Source organism: Pieris brassicae, chromosome 4, assembly GCF_905147105.1.
Source record: "Pieris brassicae chromosome 4, ilPieBrab1.1, whole genome shotgun sequence".
In the NCBI taxonomy this organism is placed as follows: Eukaryota; Metazoa; Arthropoda; class Insecta; order Lepidoptera; family Pieridae; genus Pieris; species Pieris brassicae.
Window position 1 is genome coordinate 10,763,473 of NC_059668.1, and position 24,325 is coordinate 10,787,797.

The window sequence follows — 24,325 nt, forward strand, 5'->3', positions numbered from 1 at the left end:
AGAAGTATTTAATGTAATAAATTAATTACATTTATTAAATAAATTGTAATAATTTTTTTTATTGACGTTCATAAGTGTACATTGTGTTTGTTACCTATATGAATAAATGATTTTTGACTTTGACTTTTCGTGCGTAGTCACGGAGTTTATATAAATAATACATAGCTTCAATCCGTTTAAAAAGTGTTTTCTTATTATTAATAAGTTTCAATAAAGATATCATTAGTAGCGACTCTTATTAAAGAACGGAGGTCCACTGTTATTATAATAACTATTATCATATCAAGAATTAAATACAAGTAGTATAAACCAATTTCGATATAATTTTCAATTATCATATTTTGAATAAAGGTCGATCTATTTTAAGGCTTTGATTTGATTCGGATTACCTTTAAGGCCAATAAATATTAAATTTGGTATTCATTGCCGTATCTGTGATTTAGTCGACATCATAAATAACATAATTTGCTTTGCCAATATAATGATTTAATCAAATTATGTTATCTGTATTTTGAAATTATATGTACGGTTTTAATTTTATTTGTGAGTAAAATTTTTTGAATAATATTTTCGTAATTAAATAATGACTGATGAAGATACACCAATACTACTGAAACTGATAAAACTTTGATATCTGTTTTACTTTTTAGAACATTTCTTTTTTAATTAATTTTCTCATTAGATCTTAACATTAATTCGATTAAAAATACTAAAACCTTCCCATAAAAATAATTGGAAATGCCAATCTTATGAATTCAGTTAGTGTAAAACTGAAATCACTCTTTACGATCAACATTAAAATCTGTCAGAATTAAAAAATAACTGTCAGATATTTTTGATTGATTATGGATTTTTATATATGCCTGCTAAACTTCAAAAAATCAACGCTTTCTAATATTTGGTTAAATGTATGCAATTGTTTGCCAGAATAAATGATGTATGTTTTAGAATTTTACCATACATTTTCTAGATATCAAGTAACCTTACCTATATTATGACCAATCATGTGAGCCATGGTAGCTGCCAAGATATGGGGTTCATAGGTATTGTAGTCCACGGATATGCCGACAGATTTCGGTGTGCACATTGTATCAGGCACTGATATGCCCGATTCGCCTCCAGGAAACATTTGTCCGCTGTAAATAAAAAAATGACACATTCAGTTACATTATAGTTTTAAGTTTATGTTTGTAAGGTTTTACACATAAAAACTACTGGACCGAGTTCAAAAATTCTTTTATATCTATTCTATATCTATTCTATTCTTTCAAAAGTTCAAAAAAAGAAAGATGTATCTTACTGACTGAAATAGGGTGTATTACTTTTAAAAAAAAAACGCATTCTTATGGATCCTGAATCATTAATATAATCCAAGGTTTAAAATTATCCATAAAAATTCTGTCATCGCGTGAGATGATACAATTAAAAAATGATGAACAGTATTTAAGGACGTCTCTAAAAAAAATGTTTTACCCATGGGTAATTTTATGTTGGTTTATCCCGAGTCGGAACTCTAAAATATGAAATAATAAAATCATATATAGGAACATCTAAGACACTGACGTTCTACAAATAAATTTCTCATCATTTTGAAATTTTATTTTTATCAATTTATTAACAATGTCTACGTAAATTAAGTTACGAATTTAAAAATGTAATAGATGTGTATTCGTTGTAAACTAAAATCTGTGTAGTTGCCTGGTATTAGTTAACTCGTAACATAATTTATATTTACCCCTACGAAAATTACAAATAAGTCAAATTTGAAAAGAGAACACAAATACCCACCCTTTAAAACCCGTGTATATAAAAACTATTTTCGTAGAAAACCAAACCTTTTTAACCCCAATCCATCCAAGTATACGACACATTAGGGCTGTCTCATACTAACAAAAAATAGGCTGTTAGACTGACAGGCAGTGACGTTTGTTAGCTATTCATAGGGTTGAGTGTGTTTTGACGTATCTCCATGTTTCTCGTGATATTGCTTCATATAAGATCCCACGACGTGCTTCACTGATTTAATACAAAATGTAGGCCTTTGTAGATTGAATGGTAGGCGTGTCATATTTTATTATAAAACCTTCTACAATTCATATATTTTATTTGTTTTGGAACATCGGGTGAAAAGGATTCTTTTATCATGCTAAATTTATTACGGGTTCTACATGTTGTTTACAGTTTTACATATAGTAAAACATGTGTGTTACACGCGTTAGAAATTATACTTCATTCGCGTAACGAGATAAAAAACGTTTTAAATATTTTATCTTTCGCCTTATTTTACGTTTTTGAGAAAAATGAACCCTAACAATAGAAAAAAAAAATATTTAATACATTGAAACTTTTATTATAACGCATTCGCAACATCTAGTTAAATAACGTTTATGTTGATTATGCTTTTAATGAATTTGCGTTTAATTTAATCGCATAACCTGGATCTTTAGCTACGATATGTGCGTTAACCAATGTGTGTTCTGTGTGTTGTATTTTTCTGTATAAAAGCATTATTATTACTCCCATATATTAGTTTCGCTCTAAGTTTAATTTCTTTTTTATTTAATTGTCCTACGTACAGCGTGTTTATAAATTGTCATAATTCATAAGTATACCCGAAAATATTCCAGTAAACATTGCAGTAGCCAAACTGCAAAGCATTGAAAAGAGTGGGCAGTGCAGAGTTCCTAACAATAGTGCACTGTACTCGACAAAAGCTCACTTATAGCGAATATTGGCCGAGTCAGCTATTTAGTGCTCCTAAGAAATACAAACACTAAAGATTTTGCAGCTTGCTTCTACCTCGTTGCCGTTTCGGAACTTTCAATTTATATTCTTGTACTCTGAAATGCTTTAACTGACTTCAAAAAAGAAGTATGTGGTATTGTTGAAATTGGACAGGTTGCGTATAATATATTTGATTCCATGTGTGGACCTTAATATATATGGAATAAATAAATGATGTTTTTATTAAAAAAATAAGTTACACCTTCTAAAGCAAAAAAAAAAACAATTGCTGTATTAAGATATTTTACTAATTGTTATTAAAAAATAATATTGTGATTAATATTGAAAATAAAAAACTTTAAATTAAAATTTAAAATAAATTTAAAAAACATATGTTGATAAATTTATAATTAATAGTGGGCAGAAGCAGTGTTGGCCTAGTGGCTTCAGCGTGCGACTCTCATCCCTGAGGTCGTAGGTTCGATTCACGGCTATGCACCAATGGATTTGCTTTCTATGTGCGCATTCAACATTAGCTCGAACGGTGAAGGAAAAATCGAGAGGAAACCGGCTTGCGTTAGACCTAAAAAGTCGACGGCGTGCGTCAGCACAGAAGGCCTACTTACTTGCCTAAGCGATTGACCATGAAACAGATACAGAAATCTGAGGCCCAGAATTAAAAAGGTTGTACAGCCATTGTTTTTTTTTATAATTGAAAGTATCGTTGATTATATCTTAAAGACACTATTTTTTAAGTTATCATCTACATGGGTATATGTTTGAAATATTCACACTTCTCTGGAGTGCAAATATTAAATAATATTTACGGATGTTTCAAAGGAACATTTAATAAAATAGAGCTGAGGAAATAAAATATCAAATGGCTATTAATCCAGTCTTGGGGACAGGCTCACTTCATGTTTATTGCTCGGTTTTATTTAATGACGTACGTCAAATCTTAAGCATAAGAAAGGTACATGCGAAATCTTGCTTCTTCTTTTAGCGCCATCTCGAAGTTTGGCGATCATCATGACTACTTTATTTTGACTGTTTTGAAAGCTGCGCTTCTGAACTAGGACTTGGTGTTTTAACAACACCATTGTCTAAGATTCTTCTGCCAAAATGAATGTCTAGGGCCAGGTATCTTGCGGAAAACAAGTAATTATACAAATCTATTTGGTATTTATCCGTAACTAGCACTCAGCGATTGTACAAATGGTTAAAAATCGCTCGCCTAATGACATCTAATATTAAACATTAAAACGGCAAAATATAATTTCAATAACAATCGAGGTTATAATGTTACTTAAGTGGTTAATTTGACTAGTATTATTTGAGTAACTTTTATTTCGCTTCTCGATAAATCGTTAATATTTATTGTGTTTATTTGTGTTCTTATTTCTGAATATGATTCATATTCGTTACATGTAGAACTTAGAATTAATAAAAATAATGGATAAGATAGAAATGTTTTATTTATATATGCCAATTGTAATAAAAATATGAGTGGCTTTTTACCTGAACAAAGTTAAATTTGAGAAATTAGGCGAACTTTCAACACGTACAACAAGTTGACAACAACTACTACTAGTTGAGCGTGTAAAAATTTAAGTTACGGAAAGCTTAAAAGATCGTTTTTGCCTTTCTTTGTTTATTATTTTGATGGGTTGTTATGGAAAACATCGTGAGGAATCCCGCAGGTCTAAGATCTAAAGACACAGAAGGCTGATCATCTACTTGCCTTAAAAAAATCAACGGCCTGCGTTTTATTATACAATAACGCCCAATATTAAGTGATGCTACTGCCGTGGACACATCTACTATTTTCTTGAAGGACAATGAGCGGCTGTTTTCCCATAGTGGTGGAGCGCGGAAAAAAAATAGCCTTAAAATAATCAATTTTAAAACGATGGCTTTCGTTCGATGCGCCACTATACACAAAAGGTTTTGCACCGTTTTAGAAAAAAAAAAGAATGTGTGCGTGTACTAGTGTACACACGTAAGAAGTGAAACGTCTTTATGACCTTATTTTTCGAAAAATGATCCAATATATGCAACTTTATATACATTGGTTAAATAAAGTTAAATTAGATAAAGTTTAACAAAAGGCTTTCATTATCATAGACATGAATACAAATAATACAATTATCTCATTTTACCTTATCACTACTAAGATTATTACAGAATTTCATTAATTGTAATACAATTATTACTATCGTTGTTATCGTTATTATATATTTTTGTTATTAATGAATCAACCGTGGTAGGGACACGAAAAAGATAGTACGTAACGGAAATATGTGACGCGTAACTCAAAAATGAGACGGTAATTTTTTTCCAACGCCGATAAATAAGTTTCACTTCCAATCGCTTTCAATAGTCAAGGAATCTAAGGTTTTTTTATGTGTTTCTTTAATTGTCTATTAGTACAGAAGCCTGATCATTGCCTATTAGAAAAAAATACTCACAAACAGTTAAATAATAACACACCACGCTATCTTACTAAAACGCTGTAATACGCAGCCGCATACAGTGTACAGTAAGCTCACGTAGTTTTCACATGCACTACACACGTTAAATGCTCAAATACAAGCACGTATTAAACAGTGTGCAATATACATACACACTGACATCTGCTCTCTCGCTCTGGCTCACAAATTACAGGCGACTATGCTTAGAAGACGGGAGTGGGGACGCTACGAAGTATGGCACAAAGAGGAGAGACCGATAATATACAAATTGTATGTATATTTCTGTCTCATTCTTTCCCCTGGCTTCATCCTACACATTTTTGTATTTGTGTCTCTTACCTGTCGTTTTTTCGTTGCATCCGGTTTGAAATCACAACGATTCTAAAGAAGTTTCACTTCAATTATTAATGTATGACTAAGGCTAAGGTTAAAGGCTAAGGCTAAAGTTATACACTATATACAAATAAGAGACAGAAGTTAGAAATTGCATTTCTCAAACAGAGAACTGATAAATCATGGAGAATACAGAAACGAATATTGGCTGAACGAATTTTGTCGCAATCTAGCAACGTTGACAGACTAAATTATGACCGGACATCCTCTGTGTATTGACGGTACTATTGTAGTTTTCACAGATTTGTTTGAATTAGATCATTAGATAACTGTGTTCTTAATTTATACAGTAGTTTCAAAAGAAATTGGTTTAAACTAAATTTGACACAATTTTGGCCTTATGCTTGCTATATTTTTATACTTCGAAGCAAGTATTTTATCTGTAATATGTCTTTATACAAAAAAAAACACCATTAAGTGTATCTTGTCCGTCAAATTTTTAAATACCTAAGTTCGTACCTTAAAGCGGTGTAGATAGCATTTTATTTTTATTTTCTTTAGAATAAAAACGAAAATGTTTCAACAAACAACACTGTTATTTTTTGCTTCAATGGATTTATATATTTGAATAGTGATATTTTTTTGGCCCAAGATACCGCTAGGTCGTGGGTTAGTCCCATGTAGGTGCGCTATCTCTATTAACTAAGTTACGTGGTTGTACAATAAATAATGTAGGTCTTAAATCTTACCATATTTAAAAGTAAAATCAGAACAGTTTTCTGGGTTAAGCGTTTAGTTGGTAATTATATCGTTTAAATTCATTTAAGCAACTTAATTCATAATTGTATAAAATTATATTTTCCATTCACTCAACTTTGACCCAGTTAACACAATGCAAGATGGTATTCCTTAAAATTTCGCGAAATTATTTCAACAGTAAATTTCTCATAAAATAAATAACTTAAACCGCTTAAATAAAACATAACTAGGTTTTATAATACGTTAAAACTTCCCAAGTTGGAGTTTAATGTTGGCGAAAATAAAACTCAAAATGCGAATACGTACATATTTCAGAAAGTGTTTCATTCAAGTTTTCATATGAATATTTAAGTCATTTTTTTATATATCGTCAGAGCTTTTAAGCTATGTTATTGAATGCTTGTCACTCGATGGTAGATAACTGATTCTGATTATATTTTGTATCTATCTTAAACATATATTCTCCAATGACATTATTGAACAGCTTAGAGCTAAAAGTTACGAAAAAAGACCAAGATTTTCCAATGCTTGATACCCGGACTATTATTAATTTGACTATGTGCGCAATAAAAGCTTGCTCTTACAGTGAAGAAAAATATCGGGAAGATACCGTCGTGCATATAGAACTTTTCATAAAAAAGCCTTAGAGCCTTAGAGGGCAAAGTAATTTTTGAATGTTGCCTTGTCCTAATAGAAATTACCAAACAATTCAAAATTCAGAATACATGTATGTTATCACAACACAGATGTCTATGGACAAACAGTGATTGTATGAGAATCAATGTAGTGTACGAAGCGTGGGTTTGCGGTGAGCAACGATGCGTTGTGTGTCTGTGTTTCTGTGAATTTCACACGTAAATGTGAGGTTCTCTATTGAAATTATAGTACTAAATCGTTCTTTTGAATGATATTGTCTATTATTGGTCATATTCACATATAGATTGTAACGGTTTGAATTAGTTTTGATTTTTTTTTAACAATTTTTTATTATTTTAATTATTACTTTGAAGGTTAAGAAAATTGAAAATATTGTTTAATTGTATTATATATCTAATAAAATAACATAATTGTCTCTTACTGTGTATTATGAATGTTATTCAAAAGAGAACATTGTTGGCCTAGTAGCCTGCAAACATAGTGTGGCAAAGGAGGATGATTACCTACTTGCTTATTAGAATAACAAATGATCATGAGACACATTCAAAAATCTAAGACGCATTGTAAATGTTATTTTCTAAACAAAATCTGTGGATTACCAATAAACTCTTAGATATTAAAAATTACCTAATGAAAGGACTTTGAATTTTAAAAGATAAATTTCACTGTGTCTAAATGTTCATGGCCTAGATGAAGCTGATATTGCTTGACGGCTATAGTATCCAAATTGTATTGGCATATTAAGTAGACTCCTTCGTAATAATTTGGAAGTAAGGCGAACTAACAAATCTAAAAACTAGACGTTCATCTCAGTTTTTTATTATTACATCAAGGCTTTTCCAATAAAGTGACTTTATTTAAATTAACGATACTTACGACAGTAGCTGCGTGGTGTCCTTTTCGATTTTGTACAGTTTCCGGGCGGAGTAGTCGCTAAACTTTTGTATGGCTCGAGTGATGTCGTACTTCCGGTCTAGGTCTGCTTGGTCTGCGCTTTGCCACGACTCGATATACACCACTGACACTCGAGTGTTCAATGTACGGAAGTACTGGGAACAAAAACAGTTTCATACTGTAGTCAATAGCTCTACAGAGTCGTTAATAGAGAATTATCTTAAGTACGCTCGATAACTCGATACTCGTTTATTTGAATATCTCGATAATTTGAAGAAAAAAAACCAATAAAATCAATGTTAGTTGGTTTCCTTGGTTTTTCAAAATTCTTTGGACAATGATAAACTGAAAACAAGCTCTTCCAAAAAGGATTACGAACTTCTTTCCCAAATAATTTTCTTTGAATAATTGCATTTAATTGTTAAATCATCTGAATTGTTTTATTGATCAATTTTTATTTACTTCCCCCCTCCCCCCCGTGGTTATTTTAGCGTTGGTATTTGAACTCTTGGTAATTCGAAATTTATCTTTGGGCTCTTGAGATTCAAATTATCGAGAGTCGACTGTATAGCTAAGTACTACCTTACGGTTCCTATAACGAGGACGAGCTCACTTCACATAATTTAATAAGTTAAGAATATAAATTGCTGTTCTGTTCTGTATTTAAGTTTATACATGATTTTCTTTTACACGGTCTTTATAAATACGTAACCATCACACATAATAGAAAGAGTGACTTTTGAAAGTTCGTGAAACTTTGAAAAAGATGAACGCAGACAGAGTGCTCTATGCGTGAGCCATTCAACGTAAAAGTTTCAACGATAACGTTACCACTTCACATTTTAAGTAGATAATGTACCGTCTTTCTTGACTTGGTACTGTACGGTCAGCATATAAAATACTTTAACATCTCATCGAAAATATATTATGATTAACCTAAATGCTTAGCGCTTCTGTCAATTGAAGACATATATGTATACAACGATCAGTTAAAGACGACATATTATCGCTTAGTGGTGCTAAATTATCTATATATATAAAAATGAATCCCTATTTCCCTTGGTCACGGCATCACGTATCTGGCTGGACCGATTTCTTTTTTTGTTGTGTTTGAAAACAATAATGTCAGGAGAAGGTTTTTATGAAAAATTGAGAAAATAGCGCGCAAATCAGAAATTATAAGAATACTTAACCATCATATTAATTATTCAGTAAAAGTAATGCTAAGATTGGAGTTATTATATTGATAAAATACATATAAAATAATTACAGTCGCTAATTGTTTGTGGCATTAATCTTGGAAACCCATGTTTTTCACATGGCCAGTCATATGTCGGAATACCAACAAAACTATTTATATACGCGCCAGAAAAACAAACAAAGAGTTTTGTATATCATAAAACATTTTTAGTTAATTATACATTGGTATGCACTAAAAATGTTTTATGATTCGGAATCAATATTCATAGTTAACGTCCGTCGGGTCCGCTAGTAAACAATAATTAAAGTATTTAGAAGTGTTAAAATATCGAATGTTGTTGAAAAGATATCTGATATCTAAGAAAGTAAATATATATATTATACTGCTAAGTCTGTATTCACTAGACAATATGTTATTTGTTCCTTTCAAAATTATGTTAGTAGAAATGAAATATAAACACTATCTCTTTGTGTGTGTGTTGTTCTGTGCTTTGAAGAAAGATATAATAGCAATCAAATTATAAAAAGAAATTACAGAAAACACAAATAAAGATATTCTGCCGACTGTGCATACTGTATGTAAAGTTTAATACATTCGTATTCATACATTGCGGTATACGGTATAAGTGGGATTTTTCGCTTTTCATAGCACTCTGAATGAAACCGAATTCGCCCTCCAATGCCGATTCAAACACGGCCAATTACACCATTACGTGTAATTCAGATCGTGTTAATCGTTCGTGACCCTTATTTTGATTTTCCCTTAGAAAACTGATGAAAAGACTTTTCTATCTTTTATATACTAATACTTGATTACCTACCCTTGTTGAGCATAAGATTTGTGAATTTTCATAAAATCTGCTAAAAATATATTATTTTAGCACGCTTTCTCAGACAACCAGTATAAAACGTAGATAAAACCTACCAGATCCGCAATATTGGCAACTTGAATAGCGTCATGGACGACTTCAGTGCGCGTGCTTCCGTTTCTTTTCTCAAACATGTACTTGTCAATGACAAGGGCCGTTTCAATGTACTTTGTGGTTTCCCGGACGTCTCGACGCTCGCGGAGACGCCGGCCTGCCTCGATCCATTCCTGCCAGGACAGAAGATCTGAGTGCCTGGGAAAAGAAGGAAAGTATTTTAATTAATATGTTATATTTTGTCTACAAGCTACAGCGTGAAGTGTTGTCTGCTTTATCATCAGTTCCTGTTTGACTATTTGCAAATTAGTTGGATGAGATAAATGAAACACCAACTTCTTTTTTCAGATTATATCCATTCGTGGTTTAAGTTAGTTAGTGACAGTTCGGTATTAGTTCCTATATTGGTTAGAAAACAACATAAAAAGTCTCCTATATTTATATATATATCCTAATCCTATTTATATATATATATATATATATATATATATATATAGGAGACTAATATTTAATTTAATACACATACTAAGAAATTTCCTAATATATATCCATACATAAAAACATATAAATTACTATTTCTACTTTTTTTAATTTTTAAACATAGGCGAGTGGGGGCCGTCGTCTTGCCTCTGCTACAGTCTTGTTGCCGTCAGTGACTACCTTACTGCAGAATCCAGTTACGATCTGAAGCTTCTTAATATATCGGGTAAATACTCGGTTGTTACCTTTATACCGCTTTGTTGCCATCAGATCACCTGCAGGCTCCAAATACAGGAATTTCTATAATGAGGTGCATCACTGTCTAACTTATATATCCTATATTGGGTCATGGCATACCGACATTTTAATATATGCCTGATCAACGTGAATAAAGTTCTTGGCCGTATATTAGCATAAGATTATTAGCTAAAATATTAAGTACTATACATTTCTTGCGCATAAGTGTAATTTGTGTATTGCGACATTTATTACTTTTATCGATGAGTTTTAAAACAATCTCGCGTTCCAAGGAGTAAAAATGCAAGGAGAAACTCGAAAGATAAAACCTCCCTCAAAATCAGCCTTTTTAAGCAAATTCATCCGATAAAAACCCACTTAAGATTAACAGTTCTTTTATCTCGATTCCCTGTGTGTAAGAGGGCCTCATTAATGAAGCGGTCATCCATTCGGGGACTGAATATATCCGTATTTCCGATATGAATCTGAAAAACTTCACCAATTTAAATCTTTTTGTGTCAAGTATTTTGGATCTTTTATACGAGAAATATTGAATTGGGTTGCTTAATTTATAGTATTCTTTTTCTTATTAAGAGTCCTAGCTCTTGGCTTTGAATATGACTTTCATTTTGTATGCCGTCAAACATAGGCGGTACTTATGCATTTGTGTATTTTTTATATCTACGTATTATACATATTGATCTATTTTATTTTTTAGGCATTAACATGTGTGACACGTCATAACTATAAGCCTACAAACAACAACATTTGTTCACACGATCTCAATTGTGGATTGGTTGTTCACATGCAAACTATATTTGACGATGGATTAATAGGAGAAATAACATTATTATAGTTAATTATATTTATACAAATTAAACGTTGCCCCAACCGAAATACCAATTAGCGTAGAAACTAAAATCAATTTTCCCTTTACTAGAATTATATTGAATAACAAACCCCGTTTCAGCTAATCCTATTTATTTGAATATTTACGTAAAACAATTCGTAAAGCAGACAAAGGCTTTTCAAAAATCTAAATATAAACGTGCGATGTTAATTTTTGTACACGAACAGAATTCATTAGTTTAACTGCGAGTTTAGTCGCTTGAAAAAATGAGTTCTAAAACTTCTCCCTGCATTATTCAACTTTCTGGACCGCGATGATTTATAATGGCGTCCCTTGAATTCTTTGACACTTTTAGGAGCGCTGTAATTTACTTTGCGAAGTCTGATTTGAGTAAGGAAACTATAAATTATTAGCTTTACATTTAAATAACAAAATATTCTTTCAATGAAACTATTGTCGTATCATGTACCAGGCACCTCTCATTCGAATTCTTCGCGATTATAAATGATTAAATAGTTCTTAGAGGAGTAGCTGGATATAATATAAAATAATATAATATAAAATGGTGGGCTGATAAATTTTTAAGAAAGCATTGTTAAGCCTTTACTATTACTAATCTGCTGTTTTGATGGTTAATATTTTGTATGCTTAACAATAAGCAGACGTTACTGGTATTTTTATTGAACAAATTAATAGCATTGGTTCAAACTCCGAGATGTTAATCTAAAAATATTAAACAGAAAAATATTATTAATGATATATTAAGTGGACTCGTTAGTAATGACCATTAAAATTAAACAAATATCTATATCGGGTATATAGCTCCATTTATTTCAGGAAATACAACTAAAATAGTAACAAGTCCTCGCGGGGCAGCGTGTCTCTGACGTCTGTCACATGGTGAACGTTGCGGCGACCTATTTCACTGCGTCATATGAAATTGTACTCGTGATGTTGGGTACTAATCTAAAGATGAACGTGTATCATCATAGAACATCTATGTTGTAGATCTGTAACGATGATAAATTGCAGAGCAAAGAAAACTAATGCACATGGCTTAGACTTTCGTAGTACGTGCGAGGGTTTGGTGTTTTTCATAGCCTGCTGATTTGAGAGACTTAAATATATTGTCGTAGAGCGTAAGGTCTACTCTCAGTACCTAAGCACTAAAGCAAAGAGTTTGCGTTAGGTGCTTCAATTAAAATTAATATTAATATAACATATTGCACTATTATAATAGTTCTCTCTTTCTACTTTTCTCCTATTGAGTACATTACTTTTAAGTAATTCCTACAGCACGCTCGCTCTTAGATACCCAACATATATGATAACAGCTGCTGCGAGATGTGCATTTGTTTCTGTACCCCATTCGTTATAAGCACGTGATAGTTTTGTGTCGTGTTGTAATGACGGAAGTTTATGAATTTTACGCGAATTTTTCCACAGTTTCCGCAAGTTGAAATGTATATAGAGGCGAAATTCATTTGTCCTGTATAATTTATTGTCCTTTTTTTGTGCATATATTTCATCTCAAAATTAATGAGTTTGTTGCGTTTTAAATGTTGCTAATTGGTTAATACTTCTATATGTTCTATTGATGGCGACGTGTATTTCGTTCGTATATACATATTAAGTTTCTCATGTAAATAAAATACATTGTTTTTAATGAGAAATAAAGTTCTTTAAACGTTAACAAATTTTTCACAAATTGGCCAAAATATTTAGGTCGTAAAGTTTTAACGAAAGGAATCATTTTTGTAAATATATCCTAGCCATTGTCGTTCTTTTAACACACTGAGATTTTATCAGTCGACAAAATTTACACCAATACACATCTTAATGATCTTTTTTTTATTTTATCGCATTTTTCTATTTTACTTAAGTTTCATTTTTAATGAATTGAATCTGTATAAAAAAGGCGTGAACAGTGGTCAGGCTACACATAACTCTAATAAATTTTACGCGAGCAGTGCCGTAGTGTAATAGGCTAGTATATAATGTATTCTGAAACTTACAAAGCTCCATGGTTTTCCATTAGAGGGGCCTCCACGTAAGCGAAGTTCTTAGATCGGTGTGTCTTTTGTCTGTACTCGAGTTTGTTGCCACAGCCCCGGTTCATCTTGGTTCGCGCCTCAAAGATAACATGAGGGTGCTTCTGCTGAAACAAAACTATGTATAGGTTTCATGCAAAGATTTTTATAAAGGACTAGAAAAATTAAATAATATTATGTAACTAGTCATAAGTATTGTTACATAGACAAAAAATCGGTATTTTAGAACAAGTATATTATGAATTTTCCAGTATTTATGCTAATATTTACTTCTAAAATAAATGACATATTATAAGACACAGATTTTATACTTGAATATAAAATCTGTATCCGCTGAACTCCAACATCAGCGATGGTCGTGAAGTGCGGACTGCAGACAGTCCAAAATGGCTCTGCCAGCAGTGAACCCGCAAAGGCGACTTCTAAGCTTAAATATAACCAATCTCAAAACAATGATAGGAACAATTACGGGCCATTGTCTGCTTAATAAACATCTTTTTGTCCTAGGCGCGACAGACAGCCCCTTGTGCAGAGGCTGTTTCAGTGCAGAGGAGTCAGTCACCCACGTAGTCCTGGAATGCGAGGCTGTGGAACTATGTGCAAAAATCCTCGGAGCAGTGAGGTCACTCCCTCCCAGGTCGTGAAGCCTGTGAAGTGCCCAGGAGACTGTGCTTCTGGAAGGAGCTAGGTTGGCTTAATTAGCCAGGACTTTACACACACCGGACCAATAATAAGTCTAAGTGCGGAAACTGAGACCACCAACCAAGTTAAATATAAAAAGAAACAATAAAAAGTCGTAGAAAAGTGTCTATCTCATACCCTATTGGAGATTGTGGAAATTATTAAACACGCATTACGAGAATTTATAATAAATCAATGTATACATATAGTAATATTACGATTATTAGGGGATTATAATTTATTCAAACTTTTATTTTTTATATGATATTTATACATTAAAATATCTATGTAAGGGAATTTGTATTATTCCCTCGGAAAATATAAATCAAACACAAACAACAAACGAGAAAAACAAAACATCCAATTATATCAACCAATCTATCACTTTTAATACAAACTAACTTCATAATTAAAATATTTACATAAAGTAAAACAACTGTTTTGCTATTATTTAAGAAATGATTACGTACGTTCATGAAAACGTATCTGTGTGTAATTTAAATAAATAACGAGTTTATTTGGTATTTAAAAACCTTTTAAAATCTGAATATTACAGACACTAGTCTAAGAAATGGGAATTACAGTTACCGATAAAAATTGATATTCAATGGTATGCACGTAACCTCTTCTTTGAGGTAACAAGCGTTGAATAAGAATTTCATACATCTAATTTATTTATAAGAAATTCGGAAATGAAAATTTCTTTCTGAGGCAGAATTTTTATGTTGAAAACATTCATATATTCAGTAGGTATTCTCACGTGGCTTGCTGTTTTATATATTAGGTGAAAATAATCGATATGATAGAACGCGTTGTACGGAATCAACGAATAAATCAATATACACTAAAATAATTTTAAAATCCAGTTATAATAAACGAAGGACTACAATATAATCATGAACCTTTTTGAATGCGATGATAATTTGGACATCAGTTCAAAATCTAGAATGTACCAAGAAACGTGTGCCATCGGAATTATTTCTTTCGTTGAAATACACTTTTATGTTAAACATAATTGGTTAGATATAATCGACAATTTTAGAATTATGGCATTCATTTAATGATAATATTATAGTCAAAACTTAGACATTATCATAAAGCAGATACAATCAATCTGAGGCCTAGACCTACAAAGGTTTTTGAAGTTACACTTCTTTTGGCGCAGGAAAAATGATGAGAGTAAATTTTTACGATGCGCGCGCACGCCGTCTAAAAAAACCTACACCCTGAAGTTAGAATAGTTAACATTTGAAAATAAAAAAATGTCCATTGTTTTAATTATGTAAAACAATTTTTTTGTGATATTTAAATAACTTTTTTTAAGTAGATACTGCGTTATAATAAAATTTTCAATGTATTAAATACCATTTTTCTATTGTTATTGTTGTTTTTTCTACAAACGTAGAATAAGGCGAAAGATAAACATCAAAAAAATGTTTTTATCTTGTTACGCCAAAGGAGTATAACTTATAACTTATGACACACACATGTTTCCTTTTTTATAAATACAAGGTCTGTGTATGCTTCATACTCCTTAAATATTTTAAATTAAAATTTAGGACAGTTGGAATCATTTCTAAATCCAACTATTTACTACCTGTTCTCAACGAAAAAGCTAACCTGTAAAGAGACATTTCTCACCGAGATGTCGTATTAGCCGCGTGGCTGCGATCGTGTTTTGTTTATTGCGGTGCTGAAGGGTCTGGGCTTAATAGTTTCGAAAATAAGCTTGGAAGTTTGTGTCGCAAGTTGTGGTTTCACGGGAGGCAACGCCAGCTTATCCGGTTGGTTAGTGATTTTGTCCGTTAATACTTTACACCTGTGTTAGCAATTATGTTGTTTACTTGTTGCTTTGTATGTACACTCAGCTTAAAATATGTGTGTTCTATGATTAGGAAACTAAACCCTATAATCTACGTGTTTTACTGATAGTATTTCTCATTTTGAACTTTAATCATTTAATTTTTATTGCTTTTTTTAAAAGGTACACCTTAGGTAAACCTTGAAGATTTGTTTCAGCTTGTAGAAGCCTCTCTGATAGGGCTTAGTTTCCTCTTTATTGTCCTATACAGCAAACGACTGGTTAAGACACTGCTGCGTGCAAAAACGAGATCTCCAATATTTAATAGTTGCCATACAAAAAAACAACTTGCTCGTGAGATTTAAGTGTATGTCCGTCCGTATGGGGTCTTTGCAATCCACCAGAGGCGGATCATTTTGAACGTGTTATATTTTGTGATTGATATAGAACCCGTTACTCGTTCCTTACAAAATAGGCATATCCACTATGCTCCTATATAATTCGATACATAGTTTATATTACATTTGTCTATAGAAGTCAGGAGAAGACGAAGATATCAGCCAAAATGTAAGTAGATTGTATGATATTATTTTAAAACATTTTCAGCCGGGCTGCGACCCTGGTGACATTCGTGAATAATGAAGTTACATAAAAAGGGTAAAATTTGCAGCATATTAAAATATTGGAAATACCAGGAGAATATTAATTTCATAGGAACTGATTAATAAATGATGAACATAAAGATAAAAGAAAAATAGAGACCCAATGTTTTTGACGGGGCAAATTTACGAAAAAATTGTAAAGCCAAAAGCAATTACGTGAAAATAGGTTTTATGAACATCGTGTTTGCTAATTATTATCTAAAGTAGTTTTTAAATAAAATTATGTTAAGTCAGTACAATGCCATAGGTTGATTACATTTTTGAGTGTGTTTTATTGATTTAAACATAGCAAGCTGTGTTCGGTCACCTGAGCCAAGACGAAATTTGATAACGATATTTTTTCATCACAACTTTTTTTAAGAGTTAATATACTAATATTTACTTTTTTTCGTTATTGGTATTGGTTATTATTACCAACGTTTTAAGATATGCCTATTCTTGGAAATTAGGATGCCATTGGTGCTATGCCTAATACGATGCATCAAGGATCCCATCCTTTTCCGAATCATGGCATTAAAACCGTCAGTTCAGGTCAATCATACGTGTTGTTATACTGATTATGGATCGTTTCTCAACGCCTCCTGGGTAAAACGGTCCCGTCAAATACACGGCACTAGTAAAATGACTAATACCTTGAACATAATAACTTTGACATCAGGTAAGCTACGTGCAAACCTCCAAGCATATTACCCCTTAAGCTGACCAAAATACTAACATGATAATAATATTATGTGTTTTTTGAAAAAAAAACAGATATTTTATTATGTATACTGCTTATAAGGTACGTGAATCTGCCGGTAATTTTATAAAATAAAGCCTCAAGGATAGTACATTATTCAAAGCGAGCTTCGGCAATAAATAAGTCACAGGTGCCGGCTAATACGGCTTTTTCAATTACCTTCACTCCGCAAAGGAACTAAATTGACTCTGATAATGGCTTTTAGTTTTGCTGATCAAAAGATTTATGATGTTTTGATTAGACAAGTTTTTGTAACAAAATGTTTTTAGGAGATAGATATAAAAAGGAAATATGTAAGCTGACTTTTCAATCAACTTTAAATATAATTTCTATATTTTTAACAAATATAGTCATTCGTTTTATTTAAATAATTATATATTATTGTATTTTGAGATTTTAATGCAGTGTAATTAAGTAAAAATAGTAAATAAGAGTTTATGCAAAATATATTAAGTTATGAATCAATTCAATGTAATTTTTTTGTTTAAAATGAGGTATAAATACAATTTCCATTGCTAAGTTTTCTTTCAAGAAATATTACAATCAATCAAAATATAGTAAGGTCCAGAAATTGAAAGCATAAAAAATGGTCTACTATTCAAGTCCGTGCGACACTGACATATTTCATTTCTGTCATTTTGATAGAAAGCCTAATCCGTTGGCATTTTTACAATAATAAGAGAAAGAGCAGCGAAGGAACTGTTAAAACTTTATTTTCTGAGAATAAACTGGATTGTTATTAGTATTACGAATGGCTAAGCGGAGTGTTACGATAAATTTTATCGACGAATAAGCGATTTCTAAATTCAAAATTACAAAGCAGAAAAAGTTAAAGAAATTTCGTTCATTATTTAAGAGATTTCAAAGGGATGAATTAAGTACTGCCCGAATTAAAAATGGCACGGTTCTTGTAGAAGAAGTGAAGGTAGAAGTCCTAGGACAGGGAGGACAAGGTGGCCGGATCGTGCCACTGGATGTAGTACAAAAGAAAATCTCCCAAAATTTTAGTACAAATAAACGTACAAATAAACTCTGACTTCTCTTATCCAGACACTTAGCTTATAACAATACTAACAGACGTCCAGGGCCGGGTTTATAAGAACTTTTTTTTAGCAGCAAGAGGAAATAAACGTAGATAAGAGGATTGTAATTATGTTTCCGGTGGCGGTCTTTGGAATTTTTAGCATTGAATGGCCAGAAAAGTCATTTCAATCTTGATTTTAGGATTCATAATGGTGATCAACACCTTTTTAATAGAAGATAATTAGACGAAACGAAACTAAATTTAAAAATATTATTAATGGGATCAGGTTTTGTAGCAAATAGATATTTCGTAGCCATCTCGTAGAGGTCGTAGCGCCTACAAAGTTACGTCGTCAGACGTATTAGTAGGATCCGTAGCGTTCCATTAACCCCTGCGGATCACAGAGAATCCCGGGTCAACTGCATTGAACCGGAATCGCTAATGTAAATTACCCGAATGATTGACGTCATCGTTGTGCTCCTGCTGAGGTTACCCGCGATAAGGGGCAATTGATGGTTGGTGGACAAAGGTTTTCTTTGTACTAAAACCCTTTTTTACTGTCAGTACCAAATAGTTAATATTGTGGGTTTATATTACATGCATGATTCTACCTTTATATAAAAAAATCTCCAACATTTTTAGGTCTGGGCCTGATGTTTCTGTGTCTGTTTTATGATCAGGTGATCAGGCTCCCTTGTCTAAAGGTTTAAAATCACCCGGTTAACCAAAAGGCTTTATTTATTTCAGAAAAGTATTAGACGTAAGATTATTTTGAATTTTTGATGTTAATGTGACAAAATTCAAGCGAAGACAGTTTGTAAATCCGCAAAATAGCGATATTAAGCAAATTGATGTACGGAACGGGCAAGAAGCGAGCAATTTATAATTTGGAGGCGTTTATAATTTACGACCTCTTATCAGCAGTTCAGTAAGGACGCCATGTTTCACTCTGTATTTATTGTGACGGAAAAACTTGGGCTAAATAAAATCAACTTGATTTAGGCGCGCATATATATTTGGCCAATTTTTCGAAGAATATAAGTGTAAATATATAATGTATTATAAGATTTTAAGAAATCACACAGTTTGTAACTATTTAAGTCATGATTCTCTACTTATAAAATGAGCTTACCTTAAATATTGTTCGTCCATTATAAAATTTTGTTAGATATATAAACGTTTTTCTTCAAAATGAAAGTTATTTAAATTGGACCGGTATGCTCAAATACTTGATATCATAATTTATAATAGAATTTTTTTAAATTTATTTCATTTAATTGTTACAATAATGTTTAAATTGAGATTACCTACTTACTGTCTACTATATTTAAGTAGCCACTTCTGTGGTCTAGTAGAAATGACCGAATAAGTCCGCATAATTTCTTTACGGTAAGGATTTAACGACTGCAGACTGACCACAGTTATTTTTTTTAAACCATTATCAAACGAGAACAATAACTGTTTCATTACGATTAGAATATTATATGTATTTCAAAAATCATGATAACAACCTAAGGAAGACAGAAGAAAGTGATGTTTCATCAAGACAATGCAATCATAAAATTTCCTGATTGGGATACGAATGTCTTCCGCATCCACCATATTTTCCGATTTGGCTCCCAGCGAGTTTTTCTCGTTCTCAGACCTCAAGAGCTCACTGGACAGAATTTTTCCGATGATGAAAAGGTAATCGCCGAAACTGAATTACTATGAAAATGGTATCGAATTGTATGACCACTATAATCGTTGTATCGCTCTCGAAGGCACCTACCCAAAAGTAATACGTAACGCGACAGTAAAATCAATAAACGTGACCGTTATAATCTGATATATACTTGGTGTGTAAGTATAAAATTAAATGTTCCTAAATAAATCAAACTGAGATAGCCGAGATTAACTACCCGTCCTTTAATTCGCAGGCGTTGAATCTATAAGCCATTGATCAAGTTCGGGAATATTCGAGTGGGGTTGGGGGTGACACTCCTCCTCGACCCCGCAATGGCGCGAACTAAAGCTCGATGTTTTGATAAAATAGTTAAGTTACGTTTAATGATAATAAATGTTAATTAGAGTTAATGGTGATAAATTACTTAAATGCGATTAATATTCAGCATTAAGTTAATTTAAATATTTATAAATAGAATATCATAAGTGCAGCAACTAGTTTTTTTCAGCGCTTCCAAACTAGTGTCATTTTTGTATATAAGTAACGGTATATTAAAATATAATAACAGATTTCTGTATCTGTTTTATGATTATTTGTCAATCTAATAGGCAAGGAGATCAGCCTTCTGTGTCTGACATACACCGACGACTATTTGGGTCTAAGGCAAGCCTTAGACCTACAGTGTTCGAGCGAATGTTAAATGCGCACATGACAAGTCGAAGATTGTAGCAAAGATCAACACAGCTATACGGTATGTTAGGTTAGGATTAATTGGATGCTTAAAATTGTTAAACAAGTGATATATTGGATTACTGTGTTTGGAGAGACCGACAATTAAAAGAACTGCAATAATTAGCGTAACTTTCAAATTAATTTATAATGCTGCATGGGTATGTGGAAAAAATAGGGCAAAGTGGAACTGTCATGAAAGCATGTTTTACAAAATCCGATATCATTGAAACTAATTGGCAAACAATGGCGCAAGATTGTGATAGTCTTCTGTTTTCTTAAAGGTCCATACTGACTTTGGGTCACAACAGCGTCCGTCAGTACGTCATATCAGCCGTTGGTAACAAATATAATCGGACATACAATTGGCCTCCTATATACTTAAAGTCTTGCAGGGGGCGGTGATTAAACCAAGTGTTTTTCAAAAACTCGTTTTCTTTGTACCAGTGGGATTTGTGCGATGCCGAAGGTTAAGGTTGCTTGCGATACCTAGGCCCAGAATCAGTCTGTTTGATTCCCGTTAATAAAGACTTTCCGCTTACTGAATGCTGTCTCCGACACTATCGGGATATTTATATGTTCGTTCGCATATGATATTTTGTGTATTATGTATTTAATATTAGATACATAATTATATTTTTATTCGTCATTATCGTATAGACTTACTGTATTTTACTATGCATTTTTGTAAATAAATAATGAGTCACAGTCATGTTGAATATTTGTTTTTTGCAAGCAAATTTTTCATTTGAAACAAATTAATGCAAACAAAAGCTATAACATTCTTAACAATGAACATTTAAATAATTCGAGAATCAATCGGAACAATTTTAAACAAATTGATATATGTTTGAAACAGTTATAAAACGGTATTCGTTAAACTATTCGCAATGTCCGAGTTAAGTGTAAATTAGTTAAGTTTAGTGAACGTGTGGGAGAATACTGGATGTGGTTTGAATTAGTTATGAATACTAGTTTAGTTTAGTTCTGGCTTAGCCCTGGCGTGCACTAATATGATAATATTATTGAATTAAGTAATAAGTATATCTTTTGCATATGCATTGCATGCATATAAAAATAATATGATCAGTGCCGATCGGGTGAAATTTAGCAAATATAGTTTTCCTATTTCATGCTTTTCTATACGAAGTTTTAGATTAAACTTCAAACAAAACAAATTTACATTACAAGGTTACGAAACAAATTTCTTGGTATCTTAGACTGCCCATGTCGAGCTCTGATTGGTTGATGATGACGGCAAAAATCAACTACAGAACAACTTTAAATATAATAAGTACTCCTAATTTAATATGGTTAATTTATATGTAAGTGACATAAATAAAATCTGCGCAGGAATAATTTGGATTGCGTGTATTTTGGCAAGACTTTTTGCGAGTTCAACAACAATTGATAGATACGCCTTCCTCATCTCATTATTAAGAAAGCCGCAAAAAAACCTGATAGGTATCTTTAAGTATCGTGTTCATATAGGCAGACGCCTAGAGCCTTCATGTTATATATAAGGATTATCATATTTGCGACTTCTCGCGAACAAAACTCGTGAAATTAAACCTGATATACCAAATCTGTTTATTCAAAGTGAGGTATTGTACTCGGGGCTCAGGAGTTCGATTTGGTACAAACGGTCCTTCATGTGAAGTCAGACGCAGTTAGTTCCAAGACTCATTACAAACTACATTCAAACACAAATTCGAAGCTAATTCCGCATGTTAAAGTGACGAGGAAAGTTATCTCTTGTAATATATCATAGAGATTTATAGCATTATTTTACATTTGGTCTTCTGTCCATTTGGTCGAAAGCATGCCCATTTTCAGACGCTGTTTTTATTCGTACGAGTAAATGTAAAAGTCCAATAGTGCACTGCCGTGGTTCGAACCTACGCTGTCAGTGATTAGAGGCGCATGCTGAAGGTCTGGCGCATGCATAGACCAACGCTGCACCATAGATATCTTAAATTCACATAATTAAAACGTGAATAAAGTGACGTTAATTGTCACGAATCTTGACATTGACAGCTGTCATTTTTTCCCATAATTAAAACGCTAATTACGTCATTCTTTTTACGTCAAAACAAATGTAGCCGTGTTTCTTACTGGGTGTTAACCTAAACTCTTAAAATAGAACTAACGTGCACGAAACCGCGGGCAAAGTGTAATATATACCTATTGTATGTAATATATCGTGTATGTGGAGTATCCTATTAGTGTGTGCAAAACAATTTGTAACAAGATAACGTTCCAGACTTAAGTTTTGACAAAGACCTTAATTATAATCCTCTATAATAACTTGCGCGATGGGATGAGATTAAATTTAACAACGCTCAACGAAATTTTCGATGTAAATTTCACAAATTATTATAATTAAAAAAAACTGAATATTTGCCTTTGTTAAGTTTAACGGATGAAAAGCGCAGGCTTATCGGTATTCAGATAGTCACTGACCAGTTAGATAGATGAATAATTAAAAAAAATATAATTAATGAATATTTTTTAAGAATATAAAATTAATTTGTAATCTTTGGGTGGAGTTTCACCACTTCGTTATTGACATTCCCACGTTCCGCATTGCACGATTTGGATCGTCATTTCTTGTAAAAACAAGCAAATGAGTGGAAATTTGCCAACTTCCATTTTCATTCATGTTTTAATTTAAGTGGCGGTACCTCCTGGACAGGTATGTCCTGCAGTAGACCTCATCTCTCTTAACATAAGTTATAAGTGTGATTTTCAAACATTCTGTATAAAATAAAAATAAAAAGTAATTTATCCGCCCCGTATCCGTAAATTACAAACGAGGAGTAGAAAGTAATAATAATAAACGTTTAAAATGGTTATCTTTGTTTTGGTTAATCAAGGCAAGTGCAATGGCTATCAGAGACACCTTAACGGTTGTAAAAGACGAAGTTGAAAGAACATTTTTGTGCATCAGATGAGTAGCTGTGTTTTAATGGCTGACTAAAAAAGCGCCTACAATTTTTTTGCAGGCAATACCAAAAAGCCTTGGCGATTTAAAAGACTCATATAGACCAGTCTACCTTGACTTGAGAACTGGTAGAAGATGTAAATTTACATGTATTATTTATTTTACTGATGTTTATAAGTATGCATTGACCCTGCGTAAATAGATTATATTTTGATTTCGAAAACAAGATTTGAATATTTCTCTCTCGAAGTAACATAGACTCCTTCAAACTTATTTATCGTGGTGAGCCTGATCGATAGCTTTGAGAAAATGCCATCACCTGTTTCCTGATCCAACGTACTACTATTTGGGACGTTAGTCTTTTTCAACGAACAAAGCGTATTCTTAAATAAATAATGTATATGAGAGGAAAATTAATAAGGGTCTATATTGGTAGCAGTCACGTTTATTTGAATAACGTCTCATTATTTCTGTATTTCCAATCTCGCGGGATAATATCG

At 32.3% G+C, this 24,325-nt stretch overlaps 1 protein-coding gene across 9 annotated transcripts in view; it reads right to left on the bottom strand.

Moving 5' to 3' along the window:
* The window catches only part of LOC123708244 (disintegrin and metalloproteinase domain-containing protein 11), a 259,659-nt gene that overhangs the window by 22,903 nt on the left and 212,431 nt on the right, over positions 1 to 24,325 (bottom strand). For all 9 annotated transcript variants that reach the window (XM_045658852.1, XM_045658848.1, XM_045658851.1 and 6 more), the window contains 4 exons: positions 13,544 to 13,683; positions 9,964 to 10,159; positions 7,821 to 7,993; positions 988 to 1,136 (listed from right to left, as the gene is read on the bottom strand). In XM_045658852.1, the coding sequence (XP_045514808.1) occupies positions 988 to 1,136; positions 7,821 to 7,993; positions 9,964 to 10,159; positions 13,544 to 13,683 (658 nt within the window). The remainder of the gene's footprint in view (positions 1 to 987; positions 1,137 to 7,820; positions 7,994 to 9,963; positions 10,160 to 13,543; positions 13,684 to 24,325) is intronic.